This window comes from Phyllostomus discolor, chromosome 4 (genome assembly GCF_004126475.2).
Source record: "Phyllostomus discolor isolate MPI-MPIP mPhyDis1 chromosome 4, mPhyDis1.pri.v3, whole genome shotgun sequence".
Taxonomy (NCBI): Eukaryota; Metazoa; Chordata; class Mammalia; order Chiroptera; family Phyllostomidae; genus Phyllostomus; species Phyllostomus discolor.
Window position 1 is genome coordinate 101,064,779 of NC_040906.2, and position 15,817 is coordinate 101,080,595.

Sequence of the window (15,817 nt, forward strand, 5' to 3'; positions counted from 1 at the left end):
TCAGTAAGAAACAAATACAAATACCATATAGCCTTTATATAAGTTCTGCATGTAAACTTGGCTTCCCACATATCTTTACATTGATGACTTTCCTGCTATATTAGATGTGTAAAACTCAGTTTCCAGTAAATTCCTAAGAATGGTTCATGGAAATCATATCCCTTGAGTTTTCATATTTTTAACAGTTTAGCTATGGTCATTTCATTGACAGTCAACTTTGCTAGATATTAAACATTAGGCCATAAGTGGTTCTTTTCTTTGTGTATTCCTTATTATGGTTCTGCAATTTTTTCTGACATGAGGTTTTCCTGTCAAAAAGTCTAATGATAATCTGACTTTTTATCTTTATAAACCCTCTCATATTCTTGCCTAGGTACTCAAAGAATATTTATTTTTCTTTATTTTCATTAAGTATATTTTGTTGATTATGCTATTAAAGTTGTTGCATTTTCTCCCCTCTGCCCTCCTCTGTCTGGTACCCTGTTCCCTCCAGTAATGCCCCCCTTACTTATGTCCATGGGTCATGCATATAAGTTATTTGGCTTCTACATTTCCCATACTGTTCTTAACCTCCCCCTGTCTATTTTGTACTTACCATTTATGCTTCTTATTCCCTGGACCTTTTTCTCCATTCTCCCCCATCCCCCTTCCTGCTAATAACCCTCCATGTGATCTCCATTTCTGTGATTCTGTTCCTGTTCTAGTTGTTTGCTTAGTTTTATTTTTTTAAGGTTCAGTTCTTGATCATTGTGAGTTTGTTGTCATTTTACTGTTAATAATTTTGATCTTCTTCTTTGTTCTTAGATAAGTCCCTTTAACATTTCATATAAGGGCTTGGTGATGATGAACTACTTTAGCTTTACCTTGTCTGGGAAACACTTTATCTGCCCTTTCATTCTAAATAATAGCTTTCCTGGGTAAAGTAATCTAGGTTGTAGGTCTTCCTTTAAAGCCTAATAATTTTACTAGGATATAGCTCAGTATTAGTGATTCCAATGTACCCTCTAAATAGTAGTTTCAAGTCTTTTAAAAATTTTTCTTGAAACTTTCTATATTGTTCTGTTCTCTTAGGTTTTCTTTTTTGTAAAATCAACAAAATGTGTATTAGCATCTGTTTTGCCCCACTTTTCTCCTCAGTTGGTTTTTCTCAAATTATTTTTAAATAATTTTATTAATTTCCAATTTTCTTTTTCCATTTCTGTATTTGAAGCATATTTGTTGTGTTTTTATTCTTGTTTTGTCTAGTTTTATATTTATTTCTGAAAATGATTTTTTAAATTTCTGTTTACTGAGTCCTATCACTTGAGTTTTGAGGTTTGTGGAGATAACATTTCACTTAATTTTAAGGAGCATACTGTCTATATATTTTTGATGTTGCTCCCCTGTTGCACTGTAATGTGCAAATAACTCTTTTTTACTTCTGTAATGATCCCCTCAGAATCTCTGAGAAAGTTTTAAATATGAGAGTAATGACTAACAGTTCTTAGTCTCAGATTTTTCTCCCCTAGAGGTTTTCTTATCCTTTATCAGACTTTGAGAATGAGGGTTTAATTTCATTTAAGTTTTGTGAATCTTTTTACCCCATTTTTCCAAATAAGAAAACTGAAGTTCATAGCATATATCCATTGTTGCCTTATGAAAGATATAGAGAGAAATAGCAAAGCTACTGGCAGGAAGGCTAATTGACTAAATGAGGGAGAGACCATCTCAGAATCAGCAGACAAACCTTGTAAGAGAATAAAGGCATTGGGTTTCAGTATGTAATGAGAGCTGACAAGGACAGGCCTTGAAATCATGCTCATCTCCAGACAAGAAATTTGCAGAGTGACTTAAATTCACAAGTACTTGTAATTATGCCAGATTTTATTAAACTGTGATTGTTAATAGTTCAGTGTTGATTAGAAAAATATCAAATTATACATTCTTATTCAGATTTATTTAAAATATCTGAATTATCTGTTATTTATATGGGTAAATAAAATTGATTTATTGATATGTTTATTAATTTAATGATAAATTGTGTTATTCTGGAACTGTCATCTAGATTTTATAAAAAACATATGAGAACTAGAGAAATAATTCTATTCCTTCAGATACTAGGGAACATACACAGTGTGGCTACACCAGACAAAGGGATGGTTCACATCCCAGGTGAGGTAGTATGAGATTTCATCACACTACTCATAACTGCGAACAATTTAAACCTTATGATTTCTGGAATTTTATACAGAATATATTTGGACTATGGTTGGCTTTGGGCAACTGAAACCACAGAAAGAAAAATCACAGAGAAGTGGGGAGTATTATAATTGGTACTTATTGGTCATCTCCTTTCCTAGCAAATAAAGTTGAGCTATATAACACAGATTTTTTAATAATGAAACTGGCCCAGAGTTGACTTTGGGTTAGTCATCCACACATTGCCTTCTCACTTTTTTATTTATAAAGTTGACAACACATCTTTATATAAATACTCCAGGAAACAGGAGATCCAAGTTTATATTTGAGGAGTCTTGGTCCAATAAAGATGTAAGCCTCCTTCCCTGTTTTTTTCTTAGCCCCATGCCTATGTCCCTGTGAGAAACAGTAGCCCATCTATCACTTATAAGCAATACTAGGACAATGTTTATAAGGTGGAATGTGAAAATATTGCCTAAGATGAGGTTGAGCTGTGTTTGTAGGTTTTAGTCCTTCATGCTCCCCTCTTCACCTGTTTCTATGGAAAAAGTATTAGTGGGAAAGTTAACTGCATTGTCAGTTTTCAATATGTTAATTTCTAAAAGGTGATTATCAACATCACATGGTTATGAATGACAGGTTAGGTTCAAGAAGATATTTTAAAACCATATCCACCATTCTTAGAAACTAGAGACTGATAGACTGCAAGGAAATCTTTAAATCTTATCAAAATATACCCCTTTCTCACCTAGGTTTAGATAAACAAATAAGGTACAGAGTATATAAGTGAATTGTTCAAGGTTACCTAGTAATTTTATTTGTACGTGTGTGTGTGTGTTTGTCATTTTTTCTCTTGCTTTATTTGATGGCTTAGGCTAAACTGGTAGTTAAATCCTTATGCATATTCACTTGGTCCAGGCATTAATTTTTTATAATGTAGAAAAGAAGTAATCAGGAATATCTACCAAGATAATTTCATGTTCTTTCATTGGTATATATTTATTATTCCTTCCCATGCAGACAAACAAATTCTGTAGTGAACTAATAATAAACTATTGGTAAGCATTTAGTGTGGGATTAATTTGCAGATAATTAAGAATAATTACCTGGTTTTAATGGCCCTTCTTGATCATTCAATAAAATTAAAATATAGAATTACATTATAAATATTGAAAGGTTATCCAACTATAAAGTCACATGAACAGTAAGTGTCTTTCAATGGCTCCAGACACTTCAAATTAGAAAAAGTTTGTGGTGTCATTCTGCATAGTTTAGTGCACCCAAACATTATCACTGTGAAGAATAGTGAAGATTCTATTTACAGGTTATGCTCTTGCTGCAATATCTGAACAGGTAAAGGGAATAAAAAATAAACAGAACATCCCAAATATGGAAACAACGATTTGGTGACTTTAATTCAGAGATTTTTATTTCTCTTATGGCTTGAGCATCTCTGTACCTCTTTAGACTTCTGGGTCTGAAATTGTGTTGTTGTGGACCATAGGACCATACTTAATGTTATTTTTTGAACAACCACTGTGTAAAATATATACCAAGATATTAGGAAATGATATGAAAGTAGAAACCATGATCCAAAGAATTTATAAAGAAAGGAAGAAGCCAGGATGATAAAGAATAATAATATTATAAAGGCAGGTATAACATATAAATGTATGTGTATGTATATATGTTTAGAAGCAGGTTGCATGGAGTAATCCTCAGCATGGGTAGAATGTTGTTCAGTAAAGAAGAGGAGAATTTCTAATTATTAAAAGAAAGACTGTCAGTGATTAAAGCCCCATTAGTGTTCTGAGGGAGGGGAAGGATAGGATGTAGGGCAACTGAAAAGAGATTATTCCAGTTAAGGAGACTTGAGATCCACTATGGATAAAGCAGTTGGAGAATATGTGGCAGGCAGGTTTACTTGGCTCAAGGGCATTACATGCATCGAAGCTATGAGAGAACATGTGGACCCATGGGAAAAGTGATATTTGCAGGAGATCTCTGAAGTTCACATTTGTACATTTATTTTGCTGAAAAAGCCATGGCATGCAGTGGCTTATCATTGGTGACTCAGAGGGCCTCCCAAATAAGAGGAAAGTTCTTATCTGTTGGCAATATTGATTTCATAATTCAATGTGTATCTTTCTGTTCCAGGATTTAAAAAATGATGTTCTCATTAAAATGTTCTGTGTGATTCTTTCTGTTGGACTAGACTATCCAAGGGCACCGGGATAGTGTCTTCCTTTGTTCATTCATTTAAATATTCAAAATGCTTCACTTGCTTGCTAAGGGGCAGCCTATTTGAGAGTACAGAGTACATTTTATTTGATGAAATAGGTTCTATGTACCTAATTATACATGGATATTAGAAATGTAGGCTTCATGTAACATAGAAAACAAAGAGTTGTCAGGAGACAACACCAAAAACTATTTACATTGCATTACATAATGGTTTTATGTCCTAAATATTATGTTTAATGTTTTCAGCAGTCTCTTTCCTATAGTTATTGCACATGTGCCTACAGATAATTATAACTTCTCAGCTAACTCTGGGTCTTCCCTAACTCTGCTTGCTCTTTGGTTTCCATAGTCATGTGACCCCCACACAATGCAGAGAAGAACCCGCCATCTGCTGAGGCCCTCGCTGAGCTCCAGGACAACGTGTGCTGAAGACTCCCAGGTGCGGCCTTGCCTCCTCAATGAAAATTGCTTCCAGTTCCAGTACAACCTGACAGGTATAGATGAAATCCATGGCCATTCCCTTTTCTCTTAATGTTGACTAATGGGAGAATATTCATATGAATATTCATTCTCCAGATTAAGGACCAACAATAGAATGCACAAATGTATTGCAGGACAGGCTGAGACTTTGATATTTCCAGTGTTCCTTTACAGCAAGAAATAGCCACTCATGTAGAATCAGCAATGCCACCTGGAATCTCTGAATTCAAAGATACTTAGAAAAATTTGGCAACAGTTCAGAATAAAGTTGAATTAAGCTATGATAGACAGACACAATAAAAATATCAGGGGGTAATTTACCACTTAGGAAAGAATATATTCATCCTGTCATGGAATTTAGCTATTTAATGGTTTCTATTATTTCAAAAAACTCAAGCTTGTGATGTACTTGCTCTATGGATCTCAGTGTGGGTGAAAGATAAGCCTGCCATCTGGACAGGGATGTTTGAGAGGCACTGGGAATTTTAACAGCATTGTTATTAAGCCACTAAGATTTTTCCTGGGAACAACAGTACTCAGCGTACAATACCAAAAAATGTTTAGTTACACTGATCTGCTACCCACCATTTCCCACAGTAGCAGATATACAAAATGCTACAAAATGTGGAACCATGTTCAGTCTCAGCATTGAATTCAATACTGACAACCAAACTGCCATGTGCCTGCAGTGCAAAGCAATCTTGTTTTCTGAAATAAATTCCCCACTGAAATCCCAATGGCACTGCTGAGATTTCTCATGTAGAAAACCTTGTAGAAAGTTCTGTGGAACAGTATGGTTGTCTTTACAGGTGAAAGATAGCCTCGTGTTTTTGTTCCTTTTCTTTAGTTAAAGGTGCTTCAGATATTTAGTTTTCATAGTGATTTTTCAGAAATACGATTAAATTTGCTTTAGTGAAAAAGCATGTCTTTAAAATACCGATTTTATTATACCAAGAGTTTGCTATGTTTTTAAACTCTCAGATCATTTACCAAATACAGAAAAGCTCCGTTAAAAGGTTCTCATTGCATATGATCAAGATTGTCCTTTTTATTCACACCAACAACAAAAATTTTTTAAGAGGTAGGTTAATTATGGGAGATAATTGAACTCCCATAATTAACTCTCAGTTGAACTCTCAGTTGTCTACTTTGTAATACAACTATCCAAATCTATAAAACCTTTTTTGATGAGAGAATATTTTTTAATATAGAGTTTTGGGGACAGACCATATAGTTCTGAATATGTTAAACTCTTTCCTTTTGGGGTACCTCTCTTGATTTCACTGTACCAAATTGTTTTGATGATTATATTTATTCCTTGAAAACATTTTCAAGTTTACATCAAATACTAGCTTCATTTCTGGGTTATTTTCTCTATTATCCTCAGCAAATAGATGATTCTAAACTTGTTTTCCTGGTTAGTGCCTTCCTTTCCTTCCCAGCCAACTGTTAGATGGTTTCTAACAAACACTTGGCTTTTTACCTCAAGAAAGCAAACTTAGGAAGGTGACTCACTGTTATCAATTTGGTTGTTTTTCTTTGAGAGACTTGCATGATGTTCCGAAGCCAGCTGAAAGTGGTTTTAGGATTATGTGCACACTATGCTTCTCTACCAATGCGGATATCAAAGGTTTGTTGTATTTTGTCTTTATGGCCATGCTTTTTGAAAAGATTTTTACTTATTTTTAGAGAAAGAGGAAGGGAGGGAAACATCAGTGTGTGGTTGCCTCTCATGTGGCCTCCACCAGGGACCTGGCCTGCAACCCAGGCATGTGCCCTGACTGGAAATCGGACTGGCAATACTTTGGTTCGCAGCCCATGCTCAGTCCACTGAGCTACACCAGCCAGGGCTCATGGCCATGATTTTGAAACTCAGTTTGGTGGTTCTTTGCCTGTAGAGTGGAGCACATGCCAGCTGAGTGAAAATGCGACATGTGGGCAAGGTGTCAGGACCCGCCTTCTGAGCTGTGTGCGCAGTGACGGCAAGCCAGTCAGCATGGACCAATGTGAGCAGGTAACTTGTTTATGCTTGTATTTCACACCCAAGGCTTTGTTTTCATTAATATTGATGTGTAACTTCCAGGATGCTTGATATAGATGGCAGATTGATTTCTTATCACAGCTTAGGTTCAGTTAGAGAAATTGGTACTAGTATAATACAGTAATATCTCACTAGTTTGAACTTAGTCATAATGACCAGGAAAGGCCATTTTGCACTGGGGAAATGTGTTCATTAAAATACATATATTTGGCCCTGGCTGGGTAGCTCCTTTGTTTAGAGCGTCGTCCTCATACTCCAAGTTTGTGGGTTCTTTCCTGGGCCAGAACACATACAAGAGTCAACCAATAAGTGCAAAACAAGTGGAACAACAAATCAATGTCTCTTTCTCTCTCTCTCCCCCCCCCCACTCTCTCTCTCTCTAAAAAATCAATAAATAAATAATATATATTTTATTATTTTTAATAACTCATTTATATGTATTAGCTGGCCAACAAACTATTGACATCAGGTGGCTTGATATTTAGATATGATTCTTTGTGTTGGGCAGGAGATTCATTTTCATATGTGATAAACACTGTCCCTTGTATATAACAAGAACAGTGACACTTGCTTTTAGAATACTCCACTAATTTTCTTAGTATTTGATTGCTAGATAATTAGTGCAGTTGTATTTTTCTTCTCAAACTAAATTAAAATGCCTCCCTATGCAGTTTCAAATTAGCAGGTTTGAAAATTTTTGCCCTCATTTTTCCTGTGACAAACTATATGGAGTTTGGTTAAAATCTATTTCAAAAAAAGTTGGCATTAACTTCCTGATATACAAGTGAAAGCACCAAGGGGGAAATTTAATAGAAATAAATATGACCATATGCTGTCACACTAGAAGAATCACTAAACAATCTTTGGAATAAATCGAAAATATGGGGCCAGTTAAATTAGATCACCACAGAAACCTTTTTAAAACAAATTGGCAAAATAAAAGTTGTCCCATTTCTCCTAACACAGGTGGAGTCCACAAGTAGAAACTGAAATCAATACAAAACTTTCCTCATCTGTCCTGATTTAACCATGTTAAGTAGTGTCCCAACAACACACTCTCTAAAGCAAAAGTGCAGCTGCAGACCAACACCAACTCTAAGACCAAACGATCTGAAATTGGATGTCCCATTTGGTGAAATTCTGAAACTGGCTATTGCATGGCAGAGTTCTGTCAACCAAGAGTCAGTGATTTATGTTAGCATTTTATTTCATTATATCTGCCTCTCAAGAAGTTGCCAGCTACAAGAAAAATAAATCAACAGTCTACAATAAGTCAAATAACTGAAAAAATCTTACATTTGTTTTGTCTAATCTTTTGACACAAAAAAGATAAAAATTTTCATTAATAGAAAAAATGAGTTTCTCTACTTTCTAAATACCATATGTCCAACAATTATTTTTTTAAATAGTAGTTTAAAGTAGTCCCAAATTATTAACCTAACTCAAACATCCACATATTATATAGATAATAGATCTCATATGGTAATTTCCATTTTGCCCACTTGTCAAGTAATTGTACTATAATCCTTAATTTCATTTTGGTATGAGATTTCTAACATTTAACACGTGCTGACCGTCAAAGGCTTCCTAAAGGAGCACTCTGTGTGTGGTTCTTAAAGCAGAATTTTTAATTATTCTTTCTGTGTTTCTTAGGTGATTTATTCTTTTACTAAGACCTCTTCTACCTTGATCATTAGAAAATTTGTAGATTTTACCTAGACTAAGGTTTCAGAGAGACAAAGAGGAAAACAAACTATATCATCAGCTTTTCCCGTGATTAAGCCCATGACCATTTTTTTTGCATAATTGCTCTTTTTAAATAAACTTTAGATTGGTTATTGATTTGGGTTTTATTCTTATTTTATTTATGTTTCAGCCTAGCTAGTTGGTTTTGAGCCCTCCGAGGACTATTGGCCCACCCAGAATAACAACAATGTGTTTGAATTTAGCTCTGGGCCCTCCTTCCAGTTCACTGCCAGATCAGTGACAGACAGGACAGATCTCTTTGTCATGTAACCACCTGCCCTTCCCAGTGCCATAACTGCAGGGCTATTCTAACATTTATGAAAAGAAATTTCAGCTGACAAGTTTTGATTTTGTGAAGTAAGGACAAACATTTTCTGTGATTGTCAACAATGTATATAAGAAAGGGTATTTTTCCCCACAAAATGTAAAAAGATTATCATCATAGAATAAAGGGCAGTCTTTTGCATAAAAGGATAATGTTTTGATTTGCTGTTGATAGGACTTCTCCAGCAAAATCATATTTTATTTCCATCTGCAGCATAACTTGGAGAAGCCCCAGAGGATGAGCACTCACTGCCTAGTGGAATGTGTGGTGGACTGTCAGCTCTCGGGGTGGACAGCTTGGACAGAGTGCTCACAGACTTGTGGCCATGGAGGTATTTGGATTCCCTGTTTTTTTCCCACTAAATAATTTAGATTTAAATGTCTTTCAGTATGCTGTAGCTAGCAAATGGGCATAGGCATGGTGGCCAGCTGAAGGCAACATGAGGTTGACACAGGGGAGGAGAGACTGATATGGCCTCATATCAGTCCTTTATGATGAGGCAGGGGTTGAAGAACTGACCTGGGAACAGTGGCCACTGCCAGAGGAGCTGATGGCTATGTGGGACAGTATTTATTCAAAAGGTCATAAGCTCAACCAATTATAAAAATGTCAGCCTCTGTTGTTTTGGGAAGAAGTAGGTTTTATGTAAGTATCTCTGGCTTCTGAGTCAGGTAAGAGCCCAAATCAAAGTGGCTTTAACATCATAGACCAGAGACTAATTTTTCACTCACAAGAAAGGTAGGGTAGTTTATGCCACAGAAATTAGTCAAGGATACTGATTGGTAGAGGCTCTACTACTTCAAAATAACCAAGGTTTTCTGGAAGGTTATATCCAGCTGGTTCTGTGGAGGTTTCTATGGACCAGGTTAGAAGTAACATACATCCCTCCCATCTACATTCTACTAGGCAATAGTCATTCCCACATTCCCAACTCCACGTAAGATGGTAGGGTAGGAAATGAAGTTTCCATAATGGCAAGAAATGCAGAAGGCAGTCCATACCCAGGAGCCACACCAACAGAAGCATAGACAGCACTCCAGCCACTGGGCTGAAGTAGGGACCAAAACATGTGCCCATGCATGAGAGTCAACAAGAGGATAACAGGCATGCACAGACTGTGATTTAGGATAGGATAGAATTCTAGCCCTGAAAGAGAGGTATAATTTATCTCAAGTAAATGTCAGAAATTTGGACATAAAGAGAAATCCTGTTACTCAGCTGGGCACTAAGCAGGGGAGAAGAAGGGAATGTGAACAACAAGTTGGAGGAATCATGGAATTGGGGTGGGAGAAGGGGATGCCCAGACCTGGATCCAGTAGTCAAAGATATTTGAAAGTGGGTATCTGAAAGTCCTGTGACTAGATCACTGGACCAGAATGTCAGCTGCTTTCTGAGCTACTCACAAATGAGTGTGCTGGGGTCATTTATAATTCCTTGCCTTAGTTGGGATCATCTGAAAAACTGAGACAGGATGCAGCATGGAAAAAGGGCTCTTCCATTAACTCAACTGAAGATCCTGGAAAGGGCAGAGCTAAAAATGGTAGCCAGAACATGAATTAGCTAAATGTGGCTAAGGAACTTGAAAACTATTTCTTCACAGAGCATTACTCAAAATGAAAATGTAGAAATCACAATGTCTAATAAAAATATACTATTTCCTGCATAATTTAGAACCTGCAGAGAACCTCAGAAAACCAAATGGTAAGTTTTAGGACCAAGATTTCAGCGATTGACCTATATAGTTCCTCAAGTTTTCTGATTGGCAGCATGACATAATTTCCAGTTGGGCATCCACCTTAAAATTGGGCAACCTAGGTTCATATTGCAGCTGCTTAAGCCAGTTACTTAAGTTTTCTGAGTCTCAGCTTCTTCATCTATAAAATAGAATTCATACACATATTAGAAGCACTGTTTTTGGTTTGAGAATTAAGTAATGTGAGGCATATGAAAGTGCCTAGAATATGTTAATTTAGTATATATTAATTCCCATCATTTTTCTACCCACCAGTAGAAAGCATTTTCAGAAATTCTCTAGGATCTTTTAAAGATTATCCCATAAACTCAGTCACTTTCATCTCCCACTTTCGTCTTACTCTGTTACCTCACTAAAAATCCATATGCTACATTCATAGCCCAAGTGAAATTTTTAAAATGCAATCTGAACAGTTGTTTTCCTGTTGACTTCAGAGTCATCCATCAATTCATTTATCCATTAAGGATTTACCTATGTGCCAGTTTTAGTTCAGTGTGCTGGGGTTGCAGCAGTAGAGGAATAAGATAATTTACCTATTTTCACGGAGCTTACACTCTAGTTGAGAGAAAATAGTGAATAAAGAAATAAATAATTTGTATGTTGATGAGTTCACTAAAGGCTCATACAAGTGAGAGGTGTTATTCACATTAGTGATGTCTACCTTCAGAATCACTGGTTCTTCTTTTGTCCAGTGGTGACTTACCCTGGTTATCCTGTGGCTATAATCTCTAGTCTTGTCCACATGGGATTCTGCTGGTATGTGTGACTCCAGAGTGCTAAAAGGTAGAATGGAAAAGTAGAAAAAGACAACACCCTGTGTTGTCAGCATGGTCCTCAAGGACCTGTGGGATCTCACCCAGGCCTGCCTCTCTATCCCTACACCTTTCTCTGTCCAGTTGATATTCTGAGCTCCACTATTGTCCATTTCAGTCACATCCTTGAATGGGTTCTTCTTTGCACCCTGGCACCTTTCCCTCTGTGGAACATCTCACCATCACCCCCACTACTGCCTCTTACTACTTTTATCATGCACGAATTACATTTTAATGGTTGTCTACCTAAGGAAGCAAACCCACTGTTTGGTTTCTTCATGGGTGAATTCCCCCAGTTCCCATGAAGCATAGTACCTGGCACATTGGAGACATTTCTGTTAATATTTGTCATTGCACAAGTTGTTCTGGATTGTAGGGAAAAGCCTGGACAGGAAAAACTTGCAAACTGGCTCATAAGCTCAAAGGCAGCCAGCCCTTGCCAGTGACTGTTTCCCTCCCCCGCTAAATAAACACATCAACCTTAGGTATCACTACCTAAGAATGCATTCAGTGCAAAGAAACAGAAGATGTCTGTTATTATTTTTGTGAAAGTCCTAATTTTGCCACTGAAACATGACAGATTGCCATGTTCTGCTAACAAATCACCTTTAAAACTTAGACCCCAAATTGTAAGTTTAATATTAAAATATCGTTTCAATTTTTCAGAGTTCTATTTAGTGATGTGGACTTCTCAGACCTTTCTTGTCTACTAGAAAAAAAAAAAAACACCTTCCAAATCTGGATTCCACTATTGGAAAATTCTAGGCAATTAGTTTGAACTTTAATTCACCTTTTCTAATTCTTTGAATAATAAATAAAAATAAACAATAAAACAAAAATTTCCTAGGGAAAGTCATTGTGTAAGCTAATGTATAGTTGAAAGAGGGAAGGAATGTTAACTGCTGAATTTTACCATGAATAATGAACATCCACATTTTTGGCCCGACATTTCAGGAAGAAAACTTTCATTTTATTTTTTTAATTCAATTGTTAATTTATATTTAGATATTTGTTTTCTGTATTATGAAGAAATTTGAGCATTTACTTTTGAACACAATATGCTACAAGAAATTTTATGTAACAAATAATTATAAAACACAAGAACAGATACAAAGTACAAGAAATTGTATGTTCCAGTAATGAATTTATGATATTTATGCATCACAGAAGGCCAAGAACTGTCAATATCAGAAGTATCATCTTCTTCAATTTCTACATTATTGGTGTCTTCCAAAGAGTCCCTTTCCTCATCCCAGTAAATTTCATCACCCTCAGTTCCATCCACAGCATTGCTGATGCTATATTTTTTAAATAATTTCACAACTGCTTCCTTCTTGACACAGTTCTACAATCTTAGGATCCAATCAAAAACCTGGGTGAATGGATGCTTTCTTCACCCTGCCTATAAGTATTAAATCATTATCAGCTGACTGCATCCACAACATCCACTCTTTCTTCATTTGGGCCTTAGAGGACTTGTTTACTGACTGACACATCAAGAGGTTGCAGTTGACTAGTTAGCCCACCAAGTATCACAGCAAGTCCTCTGCAATGCTTTTGCCCTTTGGGTAACATGGGCTTTGAAGTGAACAAGAACAAACAAAGCTGGTTTTTTAAGTAATCCTCCAGGCCTTCATGACCAGATTTTGTGAAACAAGATTTTCATCCATCCTTTTTCATGCACATGAACAATAACTCCACTTGGAATCTTTCCTTTTGGAAACATTTTTCTTTTAAAGATGGTCATAGGTGGTAGCTTTGTCCCACCTGCCCAATAGGCTAGAACACAGGGAAATGTGTTTTCTCGTGACCACTTCTTTTAACAGCCACAGTCTTTGCTCCTTTGGCATCCACAGTTCTGTTGGATGGCACATCAAATGTGAATGGGACCTCATCCACATTGGTGATTTGGGACAGGTCAAAGTTATACTAAGTCTTTTGAAGATCAATAACATGAGAACAAAATTCCAAAACTTGATTCTCATAGGCTGTTGGAAGCTTTGGGGTGAGTTTCATTTATGGCCTCATACTGAAACCTTCTCTTCATAAAGTTAAAGCACCATTTAGGTGTCCCTGAGAAATCATCAATGCTTTTTTTCTGGTGCAATCCATTACCTCCCTCTTGTATTATCTTGGTCAAAACAGAGATCCCAGTTTGTGGCTGCTCCAGAATCTAAGTCTTCACCTCCTGCTCCACCTCCAGCCACTGTGGAGGTTTCCCTTGCACTGCCTTCTGTCTTAGCATCTGAAGCAGCTTTTATTCATGTTGCCTCCACAATCTGCTGACATTCTCTGAGGGAGAAGGTCCAAAGAGTCTCTCAGCAGCTCTATTACCATGCTTTGTAGCATATTTATTAACTTTTAGCTTAAACCTTGCAGCATACAAAAACCATTTCAACATTTTCCAAGGGATTTTCCAATAATATCTCTTGCTTAACATGTACAGAGACAAATGTCATGCTGTTCACCCTATGGTAATAAAGTCATCATCACCTATCTTATCAAGTGGATAACAATCAGAATCATCTATCTTACTCTGTGGATAACAATACGTCACTCTTTGTTGCATTTCATTGAATCATTGGCTGAAACTGCTTTCGTTACAACTTGATCTAAGTTCAACAAACCAATTATTGTATTCAGGGTATATTATTTTGCATACAGATATCATTATTGGTTTCTGGAGTTACACTGTTAATGCATAAGCATAAATAAAAGAATTAAAACATTTATATAGATACAGAATCAGTACTCCCCATGTATAAAGCACGTCCTTATTTTTCCTTCAAAAATTTGGGCAAAAAGTGTATATTATACAAGGCAAAATATGGTACTTGAGAAATCAAGTTACATAAAACACTTGGAAATTATCTAAATAGTATCCATTGGCACATAGATAAAACACTAGTTTTAAATCACTTCTAGCTAATTTCTTGGGAATCCTTTCTTGACCCTAGATGTCTTGATCTCCTAAATTGTAACATAATAATGCCTTTTAGAAAATATTCCTTAATCTTAATATCTGAAAACCCTTCAGTGATCTGCTTTAAATGTGTATATATTGTTGTTTTGCTTTATTTATTCAACAAGATTTATAAAATTGACAACTATTATTCAGGCATCTAATTGAATCCTCTTTCATTTTCAAGAGTGGCACTATGGAATATAAATGGTATAATGACCTGCTTTTTTGAGTTCTATTCTTGAAGGCAGAACTGTAGAGGAAAGTTATTCATGCAAATATGCATTGGATGCTTCCTGAGTGTCAGGAACTGAGGGTATTGTGTGTGGAACTAAGTCCCTCACTTCATAAATTTAATATTCTACATGAAAACTAGATGATAACAAGACAGAGAGATAGGAAATCAACAAGTAAATAAACACAAAACAAAAACAGGTCATGTGATGGAGAACAACAAGTATGTTGCAGGGAAGTGAGGGATGGAGGAAGAAAGGCTGCTGAGGAGGTGACATTTATGTCAAAATTGAATGACAAGGTCAATAGCTCTAATAACTGTTATTTTCTTTACTAGCTACATTTTTTACTATCTTTTGCATTCAAGGCTCTATGTTAGAACCTATAGGCAAAAATATAAAAATGATTTTTTCCAGTTATATTTGTGTCCAACCTCAATATTAAAAAGAATAGCACAGTACTAAAAAGAATAGGACACATGGCCTTTGATATTTTAAGCATCTACCCTCAGGACTTTGCTAAGGCAGCTTGTGTAGAATATTACATGTATATTATTCCTCACCAGTCCCCAAGCTAACTCCCCTTCCAGCCCTCCAGTGCCAGTTTTACAGCAGCTCTCCTCTGATCGCCAATCCCTGGCAGAGAGGAATGTTTCCCTAATCCTCATGCCACACAACCTAAGACAACAAACATGCAATACTCAAAAGCAGAAATGTATGGCACAGATAAACTTGTTTCTTAAAAGAGACTGAAATGTGGAGCTGAAGAGATTTGAAAGTACTGTGAAGAAATAAAGGAGAAAAATAAACAACTGGGACCACATCAAACTAAAAAGCTTCTACATAGCTAAGGAAACCATCATCAAAATGAAAAGGGAATCAACTTAATGGGAGAACATATTTGCCAGTGATGCGCTGGACAAGGGTTTGATCTCCAAAATATATAAAGAACTCGTATGACTCTACACTATGAAGACACTCCAATTTTAAAAAAGGGCAAAAAACCTGAATAGACACTTCTCCAAGGAAGACACACAGATGGC

General features: G+C 36.2%; 1 protein-coding gene across 3 annotated transcripts in view; it reads left to right on the forward strand.

Moving 5' to 3' along the window:
• The window catches only part of THSD7B (thrombospondin type 1 domain containing 7B), a 903,223-nt gene that overhangs the window by 849,488 nt on the left and 37,918 nt on the right, over nucleotides 1-15,817 (forward strand). For all 3 annotated transcript variants that reach the window (XM_036023677.1, XM_036023678.1, XM_028509548.2), the window contains 3 exons: nucleotides 4,772-4,916; nucleotides 6,801-6,916; nucleotides 9,228-9,345. In XM_036023677.1, the coding sequence (XP_035879570.1) occupies nucleotides 4,772-4,916; nucleotides 6,801-6,916; nucleotides 9,228-9,345 (379 nt within the window). The remainder of the gene's footprint in view (nucleotides 1-4,771; nucleotides 4,917-6,800; nucleotides 6,917-9,227; nucleotides 9,346-15,817) is intronic.